The sequence below is a fragment of the Mirounga angustirostris genome, unplaced genomic scaffold, assembly GCF_029215605.1.
Source record: "Mirounga angustirostris isolate CCGP_5_RB_7025 unplaced genomic scaffold, mMirAng1.0.hap1 SCAF_14, whole genome shotgun sequence".
In the NCBI taxonomy this organism is placed as follows: Eukaryota; Metazoa; Chordata; class Mammalia; order Carnivora; family Phocidae; genus Mirounga; species Mirounga angustirostris.
The window spans coordinates 52,071,017-52,095,487 of NW_026991722.1; the positions used below are offsets into that span (position 1 = coordinate 52,071,017).

The 24,471-nt window shown below is 34.3% G+C and overlaps 1 protein-coding gene across 2 annotated transcripts in view; it reads left to right on the forward strand.

Moving 5' to 3' along the window:
• SMCHD1 (structural maintenance of chromosomes flexible hinge domain containing 1) overlaps positions 1-24,471 on the forward strand; it is a 139,266-nt gene that overhangs the window by 33,735 nt on the left and 81,060 nt on the right. For both annotated transcript variants that reach the window (XM_064577866.1, XM_064577867.1), the window contains 14 exons: positions 627-741; positions 866-985; positions 5,333-5,499; positions 8,268-8,358; positions 9,046-9,256; positions 11,266-11,386; positions 11,473-11,656; positions 13,433-13,627; positions 15,151-15,264; positions 15,833-15,939; positions 16,874-16,956; positions 17,126-17,239; positions 21,026-21,103; positions 21,183-21,302. In XM_064577866.1, the coding sequence (XP_064433936.1) occupies positions 627-741; positions 866-985; positions 5,333-5,499; positions 8,268-8,358; positions 9,046-9,256; positions 11,266-11,386; positions 11,473-11,656; positions 13,433-13,627; positions 15,151-15,264; positions 15,833-15,939; positions 16,874-16,956; positions 17,126-17,239; positions 21,026-21,103; positions 21,183-21,302 (1,820 nt within the window). The remainder of the gene's footprint in view (positions 1-626; positions 742-865; positions 986-5,332; positions 5,500-8,267; positions 8,359-9,045; positions 9,257-11,265; positions 11,387-11,472; positions 11,657-13,432; positions 13,628-15,150; positions 15,265-15,832; positions 15,940-16,873; positions 16,957-17,125; positions 17,240-21,025; positions 21,104-21,182; positions 21,303-24,471) is intronic.

A 24,471-nucleotide genomic window follows, 5' to 3' on the forward strand; every position in this document is an offset into this window, starting at 1 on the left:
CATCTAGTGTTTACCTTTTCCATTGAGTGTAATAGGGGCTCTGGCCTCATCCCCAATTCTGTTTATATCTGATATTGGGAAATGGTGTTCTGGACACCTAGCCTATGTTTTGAGAGACCAGGGATGCCTACTCTTGAGAGTGTTGTTAATGGTTCCATAAGAGGTTCTTTTGTCATGATACATGGAAGTAAGAATGTCTTTGCTATAATTCCTGTATTCTTCAGAGAATCTTCTTATTGTGTAAGTCATAGTGAGCAATGTTTTATAAGTTTTGAAGCAGTAAACAATTTTGAAGGGACACATGTAGGGGTAGTAGGAGAGATAAGGATACGGGCATTTATTTAGTCTTGTTTGCTGAGAGAGTTTATGATTTAGTAGGGTGGACCCAAGAATGTGCGTTTCTTGAGTTTTTTGGTGATGCTGATAACAGCTGGTCTGGGGAATATATTTTGAGAACTGCTGGATTAGATGATATCTTGACTTTGGGCTCTGATTCCTTTACCTTGAATTAGGGGTGTCGTCTAGCTTGGGGATCATTTTATTAACACTTAATAAAAGTTCTATAGCAATTTCTCTTGGTACTTAAGTAGCTTGTTTAAAATCACTTCATTAATGTTTTATTTTAGTGATCATTCAGGATATGTTCGTCCAGTACCAGTGCCACGCAGTTTAAATAGTGATATTTCCTATTTTGGTGTTGGGGGCAAGCAGGCTGTTTTCTTTGTTGGACAATCAGCCAGAGTAAGTAAAAAGGTTTCTTATAAATAAAAGTTGATTAAAAATATTTTGAGGTTGATTCTGTCTAAATGTGTTAACCAGTTTAACTTTTAGGAATTTTTTAAGTACTCTTTTTAATATTTAACAGATGATAAGCAAACCTGCAGATTCCCAAGATGTTCATGAACTTGTGCTTTCTAAAGAAGATTTTGAGAAGAAGGAGAAAAATAAAGAGGCAATATATAGTGGATATATTAGAAACAGAAAGGTATGATACATTTTAACTCATTAATTATAAAGTTATTACTGTTGGACATATGATAGAAACAAAATTTTTTTTTCAATTTCTATCCACGATACTTACACTATTGCTTTAAAAGTTGAAGGTATGGCATTTTCAAATTGTATTAATTTTCATCTTTTTCCTTTTGTCATGTGAATAGCAAAAAGTGACTATTTACATGCTTTTTCAGGCTGGAAGTCTTCAGGCAACAACTTGTCTCATAAAGCTAGCTTCCTGGAAATTGCTCATAAAATAGTAAACTTTTTTCCTTACACTGAGATTGAATTTTTAAACCTTTTTTGGTCTAACAATTTCAAGTTAGATAATAAGCTTTTAGGAAATCAGAGCTGCAGAGAAATAAATGAGTGATTTATTTCTGTTAGAAATTTACATTCAGATTCTAATTTTAGTGAGCAGAATGTTAGCAAATTTGCATCGTGGTGGTGAGTATATAGTATTTATTGTATTATTCAACTTTTCTCCACTTGAAACATTTTAGAATTTTTTAAATGTTTTTAAAAAATTATGATTTTTAAGTAGGCTCCATGCCCAGTATAGGGCTTGAACTCACAACACTGAGATTAAGAGTCATGTGCTGTACCCACTGAGCCAGCCAGGCACCCCTAAAATCTTTAATTTTGAGCTGCTTAAATTTTTTTCTGATTCTGAAGTAAGTTGTAAAAAATGTATAGGAAACTTAAAGTCTCAAATTCTGGGAAGAAATTTCTAGTTGAATTTCTAGTCTTTTTTTTTTTTTTTTTTTTTTAAGATTTTATTTATTTGACAGAGAGAGACACAGCGGGAGAGGGAACACAAGCAGGGGGAGTGGGAGAGGGAGGAGCAGGGAGCCCGATGCGGGGCTCGATCCCAGGACCCTAGGATCATGACCTGAGCCAAAGGCAGGCGCTTAACGACTGAGCCACCCAGGTGCCCCTCTAGTCTAACTTTTTTATTATATGCTTTCAGGGTTTTGTTTTTTGTTTTTTATTTTAATTCCAGTGTTGTTAACATATAGTGTTATAAATTAGTTTCAGGTGTACAATATAGTGATTTAACAATTCCATATATTACTCAGTACTCATCTAGATAAGTGTACACTTACCTGAAGCTAATGTAACACTGTAATACTGAAGTTAAAATAAAACCTCCTTATTGGCATCTTGAGTTGGGGGTGGGGGAAGTGTACTCTTAATCTCCTTCATATACTTACTTTTTAAAAATATATTTACACTTTTGAGCCACATTTTTTAACATTTTGGGTATTTCTCCATTTCATAAAATATTTTTGTACACGTGCACTTTTAATAGGTTTATAGCAATTTGTATTGTAATTTAACTATTCTATTGAGCATTTAACTTAAAGGATTTTATTATAATTATAAATAAAGACACTGCCATGAATGTCTTTGCATAACATTTTGCCCAAATTAGTTTTTTCTTCGTACAGATTATAGAATTTTAAAAGTGTGACAATGAATTTGAACTTTTTAAATGTTCCCGGTGTGGATTACAAATTGCTTTTCTAAAAGGTTAAACCCAAGTCAAATACAGTCCCCAAAACAGTATATGGAAGTGCCTATCTGATAACTTCCTTATTTTTAAAAAGTGGAGTGGAGGGGAAGGCAGCAAAATGCTGGCAATTTGACAGGTGAAGATAATACCTTTTCTTTATTAAATGGGCTGAATATTTTTTTTTATAAGCCACTTTCTTCTATATAACATCACATTCTCTTTTGTCCAGGAAATTTCTTCATTTTGCTCATCTCACTTTTTCTTTCCCTTTTTAAATTTGTTGCATTTATTACACAGTTTACGCATCTTATTATATTTACATAATAGTATTCCATCTTTTTCATCTTATGTTACTGTCCCAAAACCCTATATGGTGTATTTGTGGAAATACTTGCCATGTCAAAACAGGTGAAAAATAGGAATTGAGAATTTAAGTGTTTCTCAAAACTGTATAGGTATGATAAAACTTGATAGAACTATTATCTCTTGGGTCATCATTTCTGCCATTTTTTCCTGTGATTTGTGCTTAATTTGTGCCAACAAGCATCTCCTGGATACTAATAGGTCCCTGGTCCTTTTTTTTTTTTTTTCCTGACCAGTCTTTTTCAGCCTACTTTTTGGTTTCTCCAACTCTTATACACAGTCTTGTGTATAGAGTTGGTGGCTCTTGATTTACCACCAGGAGTCTTGCTTTTTCTAGGGGGCAATATATATGCCACTTAACACCGACAGTTCTCAAATCTGTATTTCTTGTCAAGACTTTTAAGATTGAGACACTGAATCAGGCTGGACTCCACTGAGGAAACAAATCATTCTAGACACTTCAAACAGAAAAGGATTTAATAAAGGGAATTAGATGCTTGCATGATCATTTGAAGGGCTATGAATGAACTCTTTGTTCAGCCTCCTAGAAGGATACTCTGGGGCACTCTGAATTGGCCTTCAAGGGATGCTGCAACATCTGCTATAATCATGAAGTTGGAGGACCACCACTGGATCAGGAATTTAGAAACCTGCCTTATCTGTGATCCAGGAGTTGGAAAAGTCTTGCTGGCTCAGTTCCTCCAACACCAAAACACAGACCTTTTGGCTATAACCGGTGCTGTATCAGTGCTAACACTTGAAGCCGGAACCTGAGTATCCAGTCGTTCAGTACCTTGCATAACAGAAAACGTTCAAGAAATCTCAGGAAATGGCCTTCGTCTTGTTTTCCCCTTCTGAATTTTTGACTACTACATCTAATTGGTGAAACCTAATTTGCATCCACCACCTAAAATGTAAGGGAGTCTGAAAAGTAGACTTTTGGCTTTCCATTCCCTGCAGTCCAGGAAGGGACAATAAAAGGTGGGATGGGGTGCTCAATACCAGCTGATCATATCTGGCACACTCATTTCCCATTTCAGTTAGATGCCTTTCCCCAGATGTTCCATGAATATCTCACTTTTGGTGCATCCAAAATAAAATATATCTACAAACCTTTTCGGTTCTTTCCTCTTTCCCACTTTTCCCCCAACTACTCTTTGCAATTAACAGCGTCCCCTGGCCAAGTAGTTAGTAATCATAATCCTTGTTAATCATTCACCATTCAGTTCTTTTAACATAGTTTTTCATCTGCCCTTTCTTCCATCCATTTTCACTGCTTGATTCAGCAGACTCTTCTTTCATGATGTATTTATCATATACTTTAAACTACCTTGTTTGCCTTATACTCTCAAATCCTTCATGTTCTCATTGGGCTGGAATGTTCTAGTCATGCGCTAGGTAAATGTCACCCTCTTTTTAACTCTGTAGCTCTTGGTTCATCTCTTTATAAGGGCACATTGTTTTGTAATCATTTGTTTCTCATCTATCAGAATTTGTAGGGAGGGAAGGCACTGGTCTTATTTAACTCTATCTTCCCTTGTACCCATGTTGAGTCGTATAACTTAGAAGGTGCTCGATAAATATTTGGTAATGAACCTGCATCACTAGTAAACTAATCCACAAGCTCCCAAAGTGTATAAAATATTACTTGTAGCTGTAATATTAGTGCATAGGGATGCATTGGAATGGTTTTGGAGGGTTGGTTTTTATTTTTAAGAAGTGGTAATGTATGCTTATTTTAAAAAATCAACCAGTTTCCTAGATGTAATAGTTTGGTGTGTATCCTTAAAAGCTTTTATGTATATGCAACATACATAGTATATATATGCATGTAATTTTAACACATAAAGACTTAGAATAAAAATCGAGACGTTTGTAATTCTTATCCTCAAACACTCTTTACTCTTTCCCCCTCCCCACTTCCCGTCTAAGCAAGCTATAGATAATCTCTGAAAGTGGACTAGGGTCCAGGATTATTTTATTCCCTTTTAAACACAGTGCCTTTGGGCTAAGCCACCTGGGTTCAGGCTACCTCCCACTTTCCTTGAACATGGAGGGCTGGGCATTTATTCGTCCTGGCCAAGTTAAGTGGTAGGTATCCCAAGCAAGGTCTCATTCCACCCTAGGGTAAGTGTCTTTAGTTTTTTTCAGCATTTTAAAACTCAGTATATATATATATTTTCTTACCTTTTCTTTTATGATCCAAAAATTGACTTAATCAGCATTGTGGTGTAGGGTACTCCTGTATATATGCCCATTTAGCAATTTGTATTAAAGCTATCCTGTTCTCACAGCATTGTACATACTCATCTGATTTGTCTTGGGCTATTTTCCTTCAAAAGTTTTTTGAAGCCTGTTTATGAAACTAAGCGAATCATATTAAAAGTTAATGTAAATGTTATTTGTATATTATAATTAAGTGTATCTAATCTGTTGTATTTATATTCACTCTCCTAGCCATCTGATTCTGTTCACATTACAAATGATGATGAAAGATTTCTACATCATCTTATCTTAGAGGAGAAGGAAAAAGATAGCTTTACTGCTGTGGTTATCACAGGAGTACAACCAGAACACATACAGTATTTGAAAAATTATTTCCTTCTTTGGACAAGACAGTTAGCGTAAGTAATTACTTGATTCAGAACATGTTGCTGTGTATTCTTTTTAAGACAGAAAATATTAGAGCTACATTGAAACCTCTTGGCTGTGTGCTTTGCTTCTGTCTCATTTCCTTCCCTTAAGTGCAGTAACCAGTACTCTAAGGTTAACATTAAAACAGTTCTCTATTCTGTAAATATTTATTGATCACCTGTAGCATATTGATCATTATTTGAGGGGCAGGCTTTTAAGACCTGTGATAAAATTTAAAATAAGCTTCAGAATTTATCAAATTCAACACCATCACTTTCATATTCCCCTTTTGTGCTTCTTCTCTATAGCACCTGTCGTAATCTTGCATACCATGTATTTTCATTTTTTTTCTCCCTTCCTCCGTTGGAATGTCTTTTTTTCCTGCACTGCTATATCCCTATATCCCTAGTGTTTCCTGTTAAATAGATGCTCAGGGGCGCCTGGGTGGTTCAGTCGTTAAGCGTCTGCCTTTGGCTCAGGTCATGGTCCCGGGGTCCTGGCATCGAGCCCCGCATCGGGCTCCCTGCTCAGCGGGAAGCCTGCTTCTCCCTCTCCAACTCCTGCTGCTTCTGTTCCCTCTCTCGCTGTGTCTCTCTCTGTCAAATAAATAAATAAAATCTTTAAAAAAAAAAGTAGATGCTCAGTAAATGTTAATGAGTGCATGAAGTCTATTAAAATAATATATGCAAATGTGCCTATATGACATATTAATATATTTTCAGTACATCTTTGTGTATTTATTCCAGGAAAACTTTTAGAGTATAACATATTCCATTAGAACAAATCATCAGAATATTTAATGGTTCTTAGTTTTTTTCCGTAGTTACATAGTAAATACCATTTACTGGATCACTTCAATAATTTGCATTAGTCCACATTACTGAGTCTTGCAAAAATGGGTACATCTGCACGAAATTCACTTTTTTAAATTAGATATTATTTTATTAAGATTTTATTTATTTATTTGAGAGAGAGCACAGAGGGAGAGGGAGAAGCGGGCTCCCTGGAGCCTGAAATCATGACCCGAAGGGAAGGCAGCCACCCAACAGACTGAGCCACCCAGGCGCCCATAAGATTTTATTTTTAAATAATCTCTACACCCAACATGGGGCTCCAGCTCAAAACCTGGGATCAGGATTTGCACACTCCACCAACTGAGCCAGGTGCCCCCCAAATTCACATTTTTTAAAAAGTTTTTTTTTCACATTTACCCAAAAGGCTATTGCACTTAATTTGAGATTCTTTATTTTATACATAAGTGTATACTAACAGTTTAAATTTTTTTCTAAAAAACTAAAATTTTAATTTAATTTTTTTATTTTTAAGATTTTATTTATTTGAGAGCATGTGTGAGAGAGAGAGCATGAGCAGGGGGAGGGGTAGAGGGAGAAGCCGACTCCCCACTGAGCAAGGAGCCCGATGTGGGACTCGATCTCAGGACCCTGGAATCATGACCTGAGCTGAAGACAGATGTTTAACTGACTGAGCCACCCAGGTGCCCGGAAAATAATTTCATTTTAGAAGTACCTTTTCTCTTGTAGAATATTGATGTTTATTGACTGTAACCCAAGAATTTTAAATATAGACTTGGGAATTTTTATTCTCTAAGTCCATATTTCATTAGCTATTTTGTAATTATTTCTTTTAACCAAAGGAACTCAGTGTACATAGCACATAATTAGAATATAATCTTGCTCTAACAAAGAGTAACGTATTACTTTAACCATTCTTTGAAACCTATCTTGTTAAGCTAATTATAACACTTTCTGAATATATTATTGTAACCTTACTGTTGATTATGATAACACTTTTGAGGTGCATGAAGAAAGATCTGAAGATTTTCAGTGATTTCCTTTTATCTCATTATTCTAAAGAGTAGCTAGGATAATTTTTTAAAATTAAAATTCATACAAAGGAACATTGCAAATTCCTGTTTGAAGAGTAATGATAGATGTATGTTTTAGCCATGAATAGTCTCACCAAAATATCTTTTAAAACTTTAAAGTGGTAAGAGTTCTGAATTGGTGATTTTTGAAGGGATAATGTTGAATTTATTAGTTTTGTTTTGGGAATTTGGGGATGAGATTGTCTTGATGCTGTAGGAGAGGAGGGATGAGAGTTATGGAATGATATTCTCATATTGAGGAGATAAATTTAAATCCTACATACTCTCTGATATTTAAGTCCTTTCTAGAACATTCCTGACAAGTAGAATTATAGTCTCTTGCCTTCTGGTTTTCATTTTTTTGATAAACTATACTTTTGGGAGGTGTAAACTATGTGGGCTTTTTACGTTGGAAAGGCCTGGATTGTAGTCCACTCTCAAACTCTAGTTCTGTAATCTTAGTTCACGTATATAACCCCCCTTGCATCCCAGTTTCTGTATCTATAAAATGAGGTATAGTAATACCTTCATCTTAGGATTGTTTTTACCATTAAATGGGATATGCTGTATTTAAGAATGCTTAGTATAGTGGCACCTGGATGGCTCAGTTGGTTAAGCATCTGACTCTTGATTTCCACTCAGGTCATGATCTCAGGATTATGAGATCAGGCCCCACGTCAGGCTCCATGCCTGCTTAAGATTCTCTCTCCCTCTCCCCTTTTACCCCTGCATGCCCCCCCCCCAAAATGCTTAGTATAATGCTTAGCACCTACCAAATAGTAGTTATAAAAATTTTTTTGTAGATTATTTTATGAACTGTAATTTTATGAATTAAATTGAATTAAAAGTATAAAGTATTTTTCTGTATTTTAGGCATATTTATCATTACTATATTCATGGCCCAAAAGGAAATGAAAAACGTACATCAAAAGAAGTTGGACCTTTCAACAACATTGATATTGAAGTAAGATAAAATTCTTTCTTAGAATAATACAGATTATGAGGTATCTGTTCCAGTTCCAAGTGACTCTGGATAAGAAAAATCAATAATTAGACAACCTCTCTCTCCCTGTGTTTCTCCAAAGTACTTTGGCAAATAGATATTTAAGTAAAGAGACCATTGCTCAACGTATGTGGTTTTTGAGCCTTTATTTACTATAGTACTTGATTTCTCTTTTTCCCCTGTCTTCTACAGAGCTAACATCATGTTTCAAAGCAGGGAGAAAAAGGAATATAAATGTTTCTCTTTGTTCATAGAAGTCTTAGGATGATGAAGTAAGGTTTAGAAGCACAGAATATTTGAATACTGGGTTCTCAATATCCTTGCCCACACATCGGGAAGAATTTCACATTATCATTGTCCCACTTCCTACCTCTAAGCACGAAACCTTAAATGTACTCCTGAGTTATCTGTTCATCAGCTCTGCTTTGCTCTTTCTTTGCTTACATTCTGTATTTTTAGTAGTATATTATATTCCTTATTGAGATGCTACTTAATGGTTATTTAAGCCATATATAAACATATATATAATTAAGCTATATGATTACTTATATAAAGACAAGTTTTGCCTATTCTGTTGTTGGATCATAGTTGAGAACAAAAGTAAATTCACCATAGAATTTAATTATTTTTGTTTTATTTTTATTTTAGATTTCTATGTTTGAAAAGGGGAAGGCACCTAAGATTGTCAACCTAAGGGAAATAGAAGATGACATGCAGACGTTGTATATAAACACAGCAGCTGATAGTTTTGAGTTCAAGGCTCATGTTGAAGGAGATGGTGTAGTGGAAGGAATTATTCGATATCACCCTTTCTTATATGATAGAGAAACTTACCCCGATGATCCATGCTTTCCATCAAGTATGTTAATTTGTTATCTTAGCTACAAAATGTGAAGTTGTGATTTAGGATTGTTTAACCATTATTATTAGTTCGGCTGTTAAGGCTAGATAAAATAAAACTTTTTTCCTTATGAATATCTTAGGTATTTATAATTTTTATAATTCTTGATTTTTGTGTGTATTTACTTCCAGATGAATAAAGCATTGGCTTTAAAGAACATTACATATTCTTTTCTCATGGATTTCTTACTGAACTTTTAGCTATGTACTGCATATTAATCCTTAAACATTCCCATATTGTCTTCCCTTTTTGTAGGTATTTATCAAGAAACTTTAAGCTTTATATAGTCATACTGGTTTTTTCTTTATGCTTTCTGATTTTGTCTTGCTGTGGAAAGCCTTCATACACTTCAGATTATAAAAAGATCCTATAGTTTTATTTTTTAACCATTTTATGTTTAAATCTTTAATGCATTTATAATCTCCTTTTTTGTGTGTACAATGAGGTGGGGCTTTGACTTAATATTTTGCATGTATTTGGTTTCCTGGCATCAGCTACTAAATGTTACTATTTTTTAAATGGTTTGAAATATTACTTTCATAATAATATTAAGTTCCCATAAATACATAGATCTGGATTCTTTAAGGTATTGATATATTTTATGTTTATATACATGAGTAATGATACTCCTGTAGCTTTATACCATGTACTGATACCTGTAGGGTAAGAAACTTACTATTCTTTTTTGAGAAAATTCTTAATCTTTTGCTCTTCTGGATAAATTTTGGAATCACTTTGTACATTCCCTTTAAAAAATCCTAGTGCAATTACTGAAATTGCATTGAATTCATAGATTAACAATATTAAACTTCTTCATTCAGAATACTTCCTTAGTATATTTTTAGACTTGTGGGTTCTGGAACCAGATTTCCTAATTTAAATCCCATCTTTACCACTTTCTATTGTGTAAACTTTGACAAACTATCCTTGTCTCCATTTCTCTGTGAAATGGGAGGTAATCTCTTTCCTTGTAGAGGTGTTGTGAATGTTAGATAAGAAACTGGTGCAAATGCTTAGAATAGTGTCCAGTAAGTGCTCATACATGTTATTACTCAGTGGCTCTACCTCCCATGATTTTGCTTACCCCTTTTTAATTTGACATTTGTAATTTTTCTATGTGTAGACAAAAAGATAAAGTTCTTCAAATGATATCTTAAAATAAGTTTTCTCAAAGCAAAGTGTTTTGGTTTAAAAGAAAGGAACTTCTTTGTGTTTTTTTTGCGGGAGAAGAAGGGTTTATTTTGGGTGGGTGCCTCAGTGCCAAAATAACTAAGGTGTTTGATCCTAATTTGTTTGGGTATATGAAAATGTATTGGTAAGAAGCATAAAAATGTTATAGGCAATTGTGCTAATTATGTGTTTGATGCTTTGTAATGTGTGTCACCTGAATCTGATCTTTGAAAAGTTAGTATTTGAAATAAAATTAAATTTAGTATTATTGATTGATTTGTTCAAACTAGGCAAAGTTGTTGCTACTAGACACTGTAGATTTCCCAGTTGACTTTTATGTGAACATATTGGTTCTGACAGAATTGTGAAACCTGTATTTGAGGTACAGGATTCAAGCTTCTATATTTGTAGGGAAGAAGGATTCTACTATAGGGCATAATCTCTGTATGTGTGACCCTCTTACTCTATAAATAGATTTTAAAGATTGCAGGCTCAGTAGCTAGTGTAGTACCCCAACACAGATTGATAAGTATGTAAGTAACTATATATTGATGTAAATCAGTAACACCCATTGGTAATGTGGAACCACTTTGGAAATCTGCCTGTCTGAGGGCAAACTAAGAGTAAAGCTGTCACTAAGTTGTATAGAAAGCAGTGTGAGATATCTTATGAGCTTTTGTTACAGTTTCTCTGAAGCAACTTTAATATTTCACTTAAAGAAGTTGGTTACTCAGTGGTAAAAATTGCATAAATTTTATAGCAATAAACAGTTTGCTCCACTCATGCCTTTGCTTTAGAATTAAAAGATGAAGATGATGATGATGATTGTTTCATACTTGAGAAAGCAGCAAGAGGAAAAAGGCCTATTTTTGAATGTTTTTGGAATGGACGGCTAATACCATATACATCTGTTGAAGAGTGAGTTTTGATTTTTGCTGAAATTACATTGTTTCGTAAATTGAATTTTTTACTAATTATAGTATTAATATTTTGTTCTGTTCAAGCTTTGACTGGTGTACTCCTCCAAAGAAGAGAGGGCTTGCACCAATTGAATGTTACAATAGAATATCTGGTGCATTATTCACTAATGACAAATTCCAGGTCAGCACAAATAAACTGACTTTTATGGATCTTGAGCTAAAATTGAAAGATAAGAACACCCTTTTTACAAGGATTTTAAATGGACAGGTATGATTTTAAATATCAATCTTGAATATTTGCATATGTTCTATTTTAAGTATGATGAAAGTCACAAATATGAATTTGTACTGATAATTTACATGCTTTTTATTAAATCAAAAGAATATATATAAATTTTCTTCATGAGCATTTATGTGTTGACATTACTCAAAAATTTCAAAACGATTAGACTGTGTTTGAATAAAATTTATAGACCTTTATTTAGATCTTAATATCAAGACCTTAACAGTGAGTAGAAGCTACAGAAGCATGTTGACTTGATGAGAGCATATGAGAATAATATTATATACTACAAGGGCTATATGTTGAAGTGCAGTATAAAAATTTGGTAGGCATAATTTTTTTAATGATTAAGATACTGATTTTCCAATTGCAAGTTAGAAAAATTTAAGGTGAAATCATTTTTAATTTTGTCCCATTTTCATTTGGAAATGGTGTATTAATGGAGTAAGGTATATAGGAAGAAATGAATTTATTTAACTTTATGCATTATCTTCCATGAGAGTATGTAGTGTGGAGATTTTCTTCCTTACTAATTCTCTTAAAGACAGGCGTTAAACAGCTTATGCTTGAGTATAAATCTCTCTATGTATCTCCCAACAGGGCAAAGAACAATAAGCAGTGACACATTTTCTTAAGTTTTAGTAGAAAACACTTAGTTTTTATTTCATGTCTTAACGTTCTTGAATAGGTAATACGGATATATAATACATAACTAAAAGGAAAAATGTGAAATGTGTTTTGTATAGCAGTGTTTCTCAACTTCCTTCCTTCTTTCTTTCTTTCTTTCTTTCTTTTTTTTAAGATTTTATTTATTTATTTGACAGAGACACCACGAGAGAGGGAACACAAGCAGGGGGAGTGGGAGAGGGAGAAGCAGGCTTCCCATGGAGCAGGGAACCCGATGTGGGACTCGATCCCAGGACTGTGGGATCATGACCTGAGCCAAAGGCAGACGTTTAACGACTGAGCCACCCAGGCGCCCCTCTCAACTTCTTTTTCATTATCATCCTCAAAGGAGCTTTTTAGACTTTTTTCCCTCTAGTCATTCCCCCCCAATGATATTTACATACTGTAGATATACTGTATATATATTTATTATATATATGTATATCCGTGCTTGATAAATGGAGAGATTTTTATCACCTTGTTGAGAATGTGTATGGTTCACAGCGAGGAGCCTTCTGCTTACCCCTTTCCCATAACCAGCTAGTTCTCTTTCTTGTAGGCAGCCAGTGTTTATCATTTTTGGTGTACTCTAGGATTTATACAAGGGAAGGAAAGCTTTGTTACTCGTAGTAACCATTGAGACCTTGGTTCCAAAGATGATAGCAAAGATTTTCTTTCTTAGCAATGCTTCTGTTAGAAATCTAAAATTAGGGCGCCTGGGTGGCTCAGTTGGTTAAGCGACTGCCTTCGGCTCAGGTCATGATCCTGGAGTCCCAGGATCGAGTCCCGCATCGGGCTCCCTGCTCGGCAGGGAGTCTGCTTCGCCCTCTGACCCTCCTCCCTCTCATGCTCTCTGTCTCTCATTCTCTCTCTCGCAAATAAATAAATAAAATCTTTAAAAAAAAAAAAAAAAAGAAATCTAAAATTATATGGGAAAAAGCTCCAGGAACATGTTTTAATTTTTTATTAGGTTTTCTGAGGGTGGGGTATGTGGAAGGAAAAAAGGAAGGAATGACAGTGTCTCTGGTTATATTTGTTTACTAGTAGCTATATTTCATAGAACATTAAAGAATTTAATTTTTTTTTTTTTTACAGGAGCAGCGAATGAAAATTGACAGAGAATTTGCTTTATGGCTGAAGGACTGTCATGAAAAGTATGACAAACAAATAAAATTTACATCTTTTAAAGGAGTAATTACACGTCCTGATCTTCCTTCTAAAAAGCAGGGCCCCTGGGCGACATACTCAGCAATAGAATGGGATGGAAAAATATACAAAGCAGGACAGCTGGTAGGTTTAACTTATTTCTAGATTCAATTTTTAATAGAATTTGAAACTAAATTAGATGTATTAGAATTTAACAACAAAATAATGCATGTATTTAGCTCCTCAGGAGCCAGGAAAGAATGAAAAGGTCAAACTGATTTTAATTACATAATTTAACATGGCAATTTTTAAAAACCTGTTTGTTCCTCCAAAGTCTCAGCAAGGTTTTTATTTTTTTCTTACACTAAACTTTACTCAAATGCAGATTCTTAGTTTTTTATGTAATATGAAGTAATGAGTTTTTTACTAAATTTTTATTAAGTACGTGCTGCTTGTAAATCTGCTTGTTGACTGTATTATGGAGAATGAAGAGATCTAGGAGAGGTCTTTTGTCCTTAGGGGTATTATAGTCTAAAATCAGACATAACCTACACATAAGTAATAGTAAATGAGAAGGGAATAAATGCTGTGGAAAGAGAGGAAACTGGCAGTTTGGAAGGAGAAGATAGGATTTTCTGACTTTGAATGGGCCTGGGAGAAGAGCAAATGATGAAATTCTTTGGGCAAGAAGTGGCATTTGTACGGACCTTGAAAGAGGTAGAGGCTTGGGTGTTTGTACAGATATTACAAAGGTCGAAGGGCATCCATTTACTCTGTAAATTCAAGTCATCATCATATATTTAAAGCTTTGGAATTGGATGTGATCACTAGAGAGGTAGTGTGTGTAGCTAGAGCCTGGCTTTTCCAACATACAGGGGTTAGAATGAAAAGGATGAGCTAGCAAAGGAAAATAAAAGGGATAAGCTGATGAGATACAAGGAAACTAGGAGAATATGGTATCCCTGAAGTCAAGCGAAGAGTTACAAGGAAGAGGAAGTGATCACTTTTGTCAAATTCTGTATGGTTGTTGAGTAAGGTGCTTTCTCAGAGACCATAATCTGAGCACAGACAATACAGGTAAGTGCAGTGAGACAGCCAGTAGTAAAGTTGGATTGTCCTGCAATCTGTTGTGTGTGGAAGGAAATAGTTTAGAAATGAGCTGAAAATGTAGATTGTGTTTAAACTCTGGTAGTCCTTGCCGGGAGTTTCTGAATTGGACTAATGAAAATTATCCTTAGATTTTTAAAGCCAAGTAAGGGAAACACCATAGGCAAGCTTTAAGCCAATTGATTTGAAAGAAATAACTTTTAAGAGTTTGTAATTACTGTTCAATAGTCTGAAAGCAAGATTTTATGGGGAGAAAAGGGTTTGAGGTATGTTGGCTTTCATAATTGATTTTGAAGGATTTATGGACCTTTAGACAACATGCGTAGCTATGACATTTTTGTGTGAAGAAGCCACTGTGTCTTTACAAAGATTTGTTAAGAGTAAGTGGAAAACTTATATAAGTAAATATAAATAAATATAACTTTATTAGAATGCTTTTTTCAGTAATTTTTCTGATACTGCGTTTTTCCCTTGGATGAAATAGTTCTATGAAATAGTTATTAATATTAATCCTGTTTTAGTAAATACTAAAAGCCTTTTTTCTAAAAACTAAATATTAGGTCAAGACAATCAAGACACTTCCTCTCTTTTATGGAAGCATAGTAAAATTTTTTCTTTATGGTGATCATGATGGAGAAGTATATGCCACAGGAGGAGAGGTTCAGATTGCAATGGTAAGATAGCAAGTAATAAAAAATTTTTATTGACAGTCTCTTGGTACTGCTTACTTTTGTTTAATGCTGAAATAAAGGTACAGTATTTTATATTTTGCTAGCATTTATTTTATCTGTTGGATAAAGTATTGTTAGCATGAATTTTTATGTTTCTTATTTGGTCTTTTAAATAATCTGTAGAACTTAATATCTGTATGCCCAGTATTTAACAAACGTGTATGTTATTTCTTGTGTCAAAGTAATTTTGTCAAGCATTTGTAAATTTGTAAAACATTTCATCCACATTGGAGTAAAAATTGGGAACCAGAATTTTCTCAAGAATGAATAACTCCAAAATTAAAGTGGGCTTTGTCCTTCTACCATGTTCTTGTTAATATTTGAATGATATTTAATTATGCCTAAGGAGGTTACATGAAAAATAGAAATAAACACTGTGGTATAATGTAAGAATAGCTATTATGTTTTATATACTGAGTTAGGGTAACATGTTCCTTCCAAAGAAACAAGTTTTCATGCAGCTGAATTTGAATAGTTTTTTTTGAAATGTTGATATAAATTTTTTATTCAGGAACCTCAGGCGCTGTATGATGAAATAAAAACTGTGCCAATTGCAAAGCTTGATAGGACAGTTGCTGAGAAAGCTGTGAAAAAATATGTAGAAGATGAAATGGCAAGGTAATTCACATTTCAAAATGCGGGATAAGAATAATAAACTAAAAAATGAATTGTGCTTTTAACTATTCTTGAGCATGTTGTTATGAACACATAATAGGACATTTGTAATCTTAGATTTATATATTGTGATGAACTTCTTGCTGTTAAAAAAAATGAGAGCTCTGGTTGTAAAAACAGAATCCTGTATTTGTTTTATATAAAATTTCCTCCTTTTTCTATATCTAAAGTGTTACTGTTACAGGCACTATGAATCTGGTATGGTAGAAAACAACTTGGTTTGACCTACAACTAGAAGAAAATTGTAGTAACTGTTGAGAGGTAAAGATTAGTACAAGAGAAATAAAAGAAAGTAGAAAAACAAAACTCTTTGTAGCTCTTGTTTTATTTTTTATTTTTTTAAGGTTTTATTTATTTGACAGGGAGGGAGGGAGGGAGAGGGAGAGCACAAGCAGGGGGAGCTGCAGGCAGAGGGAGAAGCAGACTCCCTGCTGACCAAGGAGCCCGATGCAGGACTCGATCCCAGGACTCTGGGATCACGACCTGAGCTGAAAGCAGACACTCAGGCGCCCCTGTTTGTACTTCTTGTATAGCTAATGATGCAGTCATTTTTATTCTTAGTGAATCTAATAATTCTTCTATTAAAAGTTTATCTTCTCTTCCAAAGGTAACTTGTATCATAAAAGAGCTGAAAAAACACAAAAAAATGGACAATTCCTGGCTCTTAATACCAAGAGATTTTGTATTATTGTTTCATTAGTCACAGTAATGGTTAGGGAGGAAAAACTTTTTAGATTATTAATCATATAGAATTTTAGCTTTAACTTTTCAAAATATATCAGAAATAAGTATTAAAGTTTCCAGTGACTTCTGTTTATCTAATTAAGACCATAATTAATATAGTTCATGAAACATTAATATGCTGGTTTCATAATAGGCTCCCTGATAGATTGTCAGTAACTTGGCCTGAAGGAGATGAATTATTGCCAAATGAGATTAGGCCTGCTGGAACCCCCATTGGTATGTTTTTTTTTTTCCCCCTTAATAGTGAAAAATGCTTTTCGTGTGCTTCATGTATTTAATATGTAAAAGACTGTGACAGATTAAAATGCAGTGTTAAGACCTAGCAGGCTCATCCCTGTTTTTGGGTGTAACTGAGACATTCTTATATTAAATTTTGGACTGATAGGTGCATTAAGAATTGAAATACTGAATAAAAAAGGAGAGGCAATGCAAAAGCTTCCAGGAACAAGTCACGGAGGGTCAAAGAAACTCCTGGTTGAGCTCAAAGTTATATTACATTGTAAGTATACAAACTAATTTGGATTTTTTTTTTTAATTTGGATCTTTAATATTGTTCTTAAATGTGTAATGCAGGTTTTAATATCTTCATATAATTATTGATCTAACAAGCTGATAGACACAGTAGATTTACGTTCAGAAATTCAAATGTGTTATGACTAATTTTTAAATTGATATTTTTGTGGGGTTGGTTTTTTTTTTTTTTAACTCTATTCTGAATTTTCCCAAGTTGGTAACTGTGGACTAAAATAAGATATGGTGTATATATGCATAGGAATTTGTACTAGATAGGAATTCAGATTAGATAATCCATAAAATCTATTGTAAATCAAAAAACTGGCTCTGAACCTGTGTGCTAGAAATACTTGCTTTAGATTATAGGCCTGGTATAGGAGAACTGGGTATTATTGCTCATCTTGTATTTCCCTAATTTGAATAATCTTGTTTGTTTCTTGTCCATTGTTTTTGTTTTGACTGCCTAAAGGAATTTTTACTTCTTATGTTTAATAATCTATTCTATCATTATATACTTGTGTGTCTCATCCATGGTTTTTAAAGGCACAGTATTTCAGTTTATGTTTATTTCCAACATTTAGAAACTAGTCAATGATAACATTTATACTTATAAATGTGTTGTTAGGTGTCTCAGCATTGAACAGTTTGACTAACTTATTTTACTGAAATACTTGCATTTTTGGCCTCTGTGACACCCTACATCATACTTCTCCAAATTTGTGTGTGTTTGTGTGGCTTAAAACAACATATATTTATTAGAGTTCTGTAGATCATACATTCCAGATGGATTTCATTGACTAAAATCAAAGTGTCAGCAGTATTGAAGGTTGCCTGGGTTGCTCATTTAGTTGGGCGTCTGCCTTTGGCTCAGGTCGTGATCCCAGGTGCTGAGATGGAGCCCTGCACTTGGGCTCCCCTCTCCCTCTGCTGTTCCCCCTGCTTGTGCTCTCTCGCTCTCTGTCAAATAAAATAAAATCTTTAAAAAAAGGTGTCAGCAGGATTGCATTCCTTCTGGAGGCTTTAGGGCAGCCTTCCCTTTTCCACATTCTAGAATCCATATCCTTGGCTTGTGGCCCATTCCTCCATCTTCAAAGTCAGTAGTATAGCATTCTCCAGTCTCTCTGTGACTCTGACTCTCCTGCCTCCCCTGCTTCCCCCACCCCGTATTATTTTTTTCATTGAAAAATTTATTATGTTAAAATATATAAAACATAAATTTATGATTTTAACCATTGTAAGATATACAGTTCATTGGCATTAAATACATTTATACTGTTGTGCAACCATTAACCACTGTCCATCTCTAGAACTTTTTTATCATCCCAGACTAAAACAGTAGTAATAACCTCCCCATCACTCTGTCCCCACAATCTCCTGGTAACCATTGTTCTACTTTCTGTCTCTGTGACTATGATTCTTTTAGGTATCTCAATAAAATACATGAAATCATATTCTAGTGTATGTATGTACCATATTTTGTTTATCCATTTATCCATCGATGGACACTTGGGTTGCTTTCATGTTGAGGTATTGTGAATGATGCCACTGAATATTGGTACGCAAATATCTGTTTGAGTCCCTTATTTCAGTTCCTTTGGATACATACCCAGATGTGGAATTGCTAGGTCATATGGTAATTCTAATGTGTAACTTTCTGAGGAACTGCGATACTGTTTTTCACAGTGGCTGCAGTCTTTTACACCCCCACCAGCAATGCACAAGTTCCAGTATCACCACATCCTTGCTAACACGTTTTCTGGGTTTTTTGGTAAAAGGCATCCTAATTGGTGTGAAGTGATATTTTGTGGTTTTGATTTGCATTCCCTAATGATGAGTGAAATTGAGCATCTTTTTGTGTGCTTATAGATATCTCTATATCTTTTTTGGAGAAATGTCCATTCAGATCCTTTGCTCATTTTTTAATTGGATTTTTTATTGTTGAGTTGTAGGAGTTCTTTATATTTGGATAATCCTTATCAGATACTATATAATTTGCAAATACTTTCTTTTCATTCTGTGGACTGCCTTCTCACCCTGTTGGTGGTGTTTTTTGATGCAGAAAATGTAATTCTGATGTAGTCCAATTTTTTTTTTTTTTTTTTTAGATTTGAGAGAGCATGTGCGGGGGCGGGGGTGGTGGTGGAGGGAGGGGTAGAGGGAAAGAATCCCAAGCAGACTCTGTGGAGCCTGACATGGGGTTGGATCTCATGACCCTGAGATCACCACCTGAGCTGAAACCAAGAGTCGGACACTCAGCCAACTGAGCCACCCAGGCGCCCCCAGTTTTTCTGTTTTTGCATTGTTGCTTTTGGTATTCTATCCAAGAAGTCATTGCCAAATCCAGTGTCAGGAAGCTTTTTTTGGTCTAAAATTAGTTTTATCATTTTAGCTCTTACATTTAGTTCTTTGATCCATTTTGAGTTCAATTTATATAGATTAAATTTTTTTGCATGTGGATTTCCAGTTTTCATGGCACAAATAATTAGAAACACTGTTCTTTCTCCATTGAATGGCCTAGGCATTCTTGTCAAAAATCATTTGACCATACATTCAAGGGTTTATTTCTGGGCTCTTTGTAAGTCTCTTCTTATGCCAGTAGCACATTATTTAGATTACTGTAACTATGTAGTAAACTTTGAAAGGAAATGTGAGTTCTCTAACTTTGTTTTTCTTATTCAGGATTGTTTTGGCTGTTTGGGTCCCTTAAAATTCCAAATACATTTAGCATGGGTTTCCTATTTCTGCAAAAAATGGTACTGGGGTTTTGATAGGGGTCATATTGCATCTGTAGATCAGTTGGATGTTATTGTCATCTTAACAATCCATGAACATGATTTTGTATCGTCCAAGTGTGCTGAATTTATTTATTGGCAGATAATAAAAAATAAAGTCACTTGAGGGACGCCTGAGTGACACAGTTGGTTAAACATTCGACTCTTGGTTTCAGCTCAGGTGGTGATCTCAGGGTCATGGGATTGGGCCCCATGTTCAGCTTCCCACTCGGTGTGGAGTCTGCTTGGATTCTCTCTCCCTCTCTCTAAAATAAATAAATCTTCAAAAAAGGTTACTTGAAATAATAATCCTTTTTTAATGTTGTCATGTCATCTACTTGATGTATGTTTGGTTTTGTTTATGAATTGCTGTATTTTAATTCTATTTTTTCAATTTTTAAGTCATTTACATAATTTCAAAGTCAGAAATAAACCTTCAGAGAAGTTATGTCATCCCTCTACTCTGTTTACTTCCTCCCTGTTTAGGTAGTAATTTTATTAGTTTTTGGCTTATCTTTCCTGTGTTTCCTGCTATAATGCCGAGTAGGAACAAATATATCATTTCTTACCCTTCCTTACAAAAAAGGTAGCATATTTTATTTATATGTGTGTGTGTGTGTGTTTTTACTTCTTTCTCATAACAGTGGGTCATTAGATCTTAGCAATTCTATATAAATAAACTGTGGTATTTTAGTCTTGAAAACTCTTAAGGAAAATTATTTTTAATATCAAAAGAAAATTATCTAATCTTTTGTACCAATTAATTTTATTCATAGATACATTTTTAAGAATTGAAATAAAGGAATTTTAATGAGCTGAATGAATAATTTTCATTATGCTGTTCACTTGCATAGGATAGCTTTAGATCCTTTGATGAAGTTTCAAAACAATTTCTAAAAATGTACAACAAATAAAGATATTTGATGCCAGTGTGACATTTCATATTCATGTTGTGTATTCAGTTTCTCAAGGTATAAATATTTCTTTTTTCTTTTATTAAGCTTCAAATGGAAATAAAGAAATCATTTCACATATTAGTCAACATGGAGGAAAATGGCCTTACTGGTTTAAAAAAATGGGTGAGTTATTATTCTGAACGTTAAAAATTGTATCAGTATTACGTTGACTTGATTTTTAATTTCTTCTTAATTTGTCCAGAAAATATTCAGAAGTTGGGGAATTATACATTGAAATTACAAGTTGTATTGAATGAAAGTAATGCAGACACTTATGCAGGAAGACCACTACCATCAAAGGCAATTAAATTTTCTGTTAAAGGTAAGTGAAACACTATATACCTACATATTATACTAAAGGTGGCATTTTAAATAAAGGGAGAATAGATAGATAGGTAATTCAGTAAAAGATGTTTGGCCAGTTGTGACCATCATCTTAAAATTAAGGCTTTATGATTCTGCTTCATAATCATATTTCTTTAAGTTTTTATTTAAGTTATAGTTTTAATATGCAATGTAATATTAGTTTCAGGTGTACAATACAGTGATTCAATACTTCTGTACATCACCCGGTGCTCATCACAGGTTCACTCCTTAATCCCCATTTAATCCCCTCTTGCCTATTTAACCCATCCTCTTGCCCCCTCCCCTCTGGTAATCATCAGTTTGTTCTCTATAGTTAAGAGTCTCTTTCTTGGTTTGCCTTTGTCTCTTTTTTCCCCTTTGCTCGTTTGTTTTGTTTCTTTGATTCCACATGGGTGAAATCATATGGTATTTGTCTTTCTCTGACTTATTTTGCTTATTAGCATAATATAATCCCTAGCTCCGTCCATGTCATTGCAAATTCATAATCATATTTCTTTAAAATTTTTGAAGGGATCATCATTTACTTCTCTTATTGCTGGTAACATCTAAAGCTATTCTGATTCCTGACCTTTGCGTGTGTGAGCTGTTCTGCCCACCACCTCCACCACATTCTTCCCTTTTCCCTGATGCCCAGCTGTTTGGAGAATCTCTTTTTGTTCTACTTTCTGAAATTTTAAATTCTAGGAATTTTTCTTGAATCACTTTGATTTCCTACTCTGTTTTCTACATCATCTCATATTAAGACAGTGGACATCTTGACTGGTGTACTAATATTCTTTTTTTCTACTTTCCATCTCTTATTTACCTGTGTTATGGGAGATTCCTTTAACATGACATGCTACTACACTTTCTATTGAATTTTTCCTTTCTGCTGTCATTTTTTATTCTCTGGCTATTCCCTTTTCAAAGCTTCTCTGCCTACTTCATGAATTCAGTGACTTTAATAATTCCCTGAGGGTATTAGTGGTGGTCTTTTTTGAAATATTTAAACTTTTTTATAATCTGTTTCCTCCATGTTGGTTTTTTTTATGTTTGCCCATTCATATAGTAGATGCTCTCTTACATGTCTGGTGATTTGCTTACATTTAATCATAGGACACTTGAAAGCTTTTCTTTCATTTGGAGTGATTATGGGAATTTTTAGATTTTCTCTCTTGGGCTGTCTAGATTCCCTAAAGTAGAGCCTTCTGGTCTTCTGCTGGGAGGGTAAACACCTCACTGCCAGCATTTGGGGAGCAAACTGAGGAAGGCTGTTGGGGGGTCTCATATCTACTATATAATCTTTTACTTGGTATTTTCAGCAAACCGTGACACTTTTAGTAGTGCTTTGTCCCTCACTTCTTAGCCCTACTTTTTTACCTTTGTCAGAGAATAAGCCTTCTGTCTATTGCTGGGGCTAAGGAAGGCAGTTGACTGGTTCTGTGTATTGAGGGATGGGGATCTAGGGAACTCTTTTTTTTTTTTTTTTTTAAGATTTATTTTAGAGAGGGAGAGCGCACATATGGGGGGAGGGGCAGAGGAAGAGACAGAATCTTAAGCAGACTTTGCACTGAGTGTGGAGCCCAACACGGGGCTGGATCTCACGACCCTGAGATCAAGACCTGAGCTGAGATCATAAGTTGGACAGTTAACCAACTGATCCACCCAGGCGCTTCTACCACATTCTTTTAATAGCTGCAGAACACATTCCATAGCATAGACATGCTATAACTGAAGCAATTTTCTATTAATGAACATTTAGGTTGTTTCCAATTTTTTGGCTATTACAAACCATGTTTCTATATGGAAAAAATTCATGCTGCTTTGTGTACATGTGCTAGAAATTCTCTAGGGTGGATAAAAAGTAGAATTGCCAAGCTGACTTGTATATGCCTTAACATTTTAAATATATTTGCTCTTCCAAAATGTTGTACCAGGGTACCTTCACCAACAAACCATGAGAGTTCTAATTTCCTTCTGCTCATTCCTGGCCAGTGTCTGTATTTATCCTAGTTGGTGGTTAAATTATTTATTAGATTTTGCACCTCTTCTCACTTTTCTTGGGCTCTCTATGTCATCTCTGAAAACCTATTCATTTGCTGTGCCCATTTTAACAGTTTAAAGCTGTGGTTCTCAAATTTGACTTTCTATCTTAATCATCTGGAGAGCTTTTTAAGACACTGGTCTGTGGGATATCACTCCCAGAGTTTCTGGGTTTGAGTGAGCCCTAGAATACACGCTTTTAATAATTTCTCAGAGGATGGCTGAAACTGACTAGAGAACACACTTTAAGAAGAACTGGTTTATAGAAAGTTTTTATGTATTCTGGATTTTAATCCCTTGTTGCAGTGTTGTACATATTTTCTCCTATGGAACATCTCTTTTAACTTTGTGTATTTTAACTAATAAGATATTTTAAACTTTATCAAATACATTCTTTCATAGCTGTTGAGTACAGTAGTTCCCCCTTGTGTGCAGGGGACGTGTTGCAAGACCACTCCCAGTGGTTCTCTTGAAACTGCAGATAGTACCAAAATCATATATATACTATTTTTTTTCTGTATATGCATACTGTAATGAAATTTAATTTATAAATTAGGGACTTTAAGAGATTAACAATAATAATAAAATAGAACAATTATAACAATATACTGTAATAGAAATTATGTAATATGGTCTTTTCCTTTCTTAAAATATCTTATTTTACTACTATACTTACTCTTCTTGTGATGACATGAGGTGATAAAATGCCTATTTGGTGAGATGAAGTGAGGTCAATGACCTAGGAATTGTAACATAGTTTTAGGCTACTGTTGACCTTCTGACAGTATATCAGAAGTAGGATCATCTGCCTCTGGACTACAGTTAACCACAGATAAGGTGTGGGGGGGCTGATATTATGTTTTGCCTTAGTTTTTCCTATGATAATGTTATAAACTTATTCTTTATTATATTCTAATAATTTCATAGTTTAAAAACCTTTTTTTCTTCCTCTAGAATTTTACTTTTATGTATAGTGAGATAAAGATCTAACTTTCCCAAGTGGCTTATAGATATAATTTATATAAGTTTCTCACAGATTTAAAATGCCATCTCTATCGTAGTTTAGGTTCCTGTATATAAAATATGGCTGTTTCTGACCTATA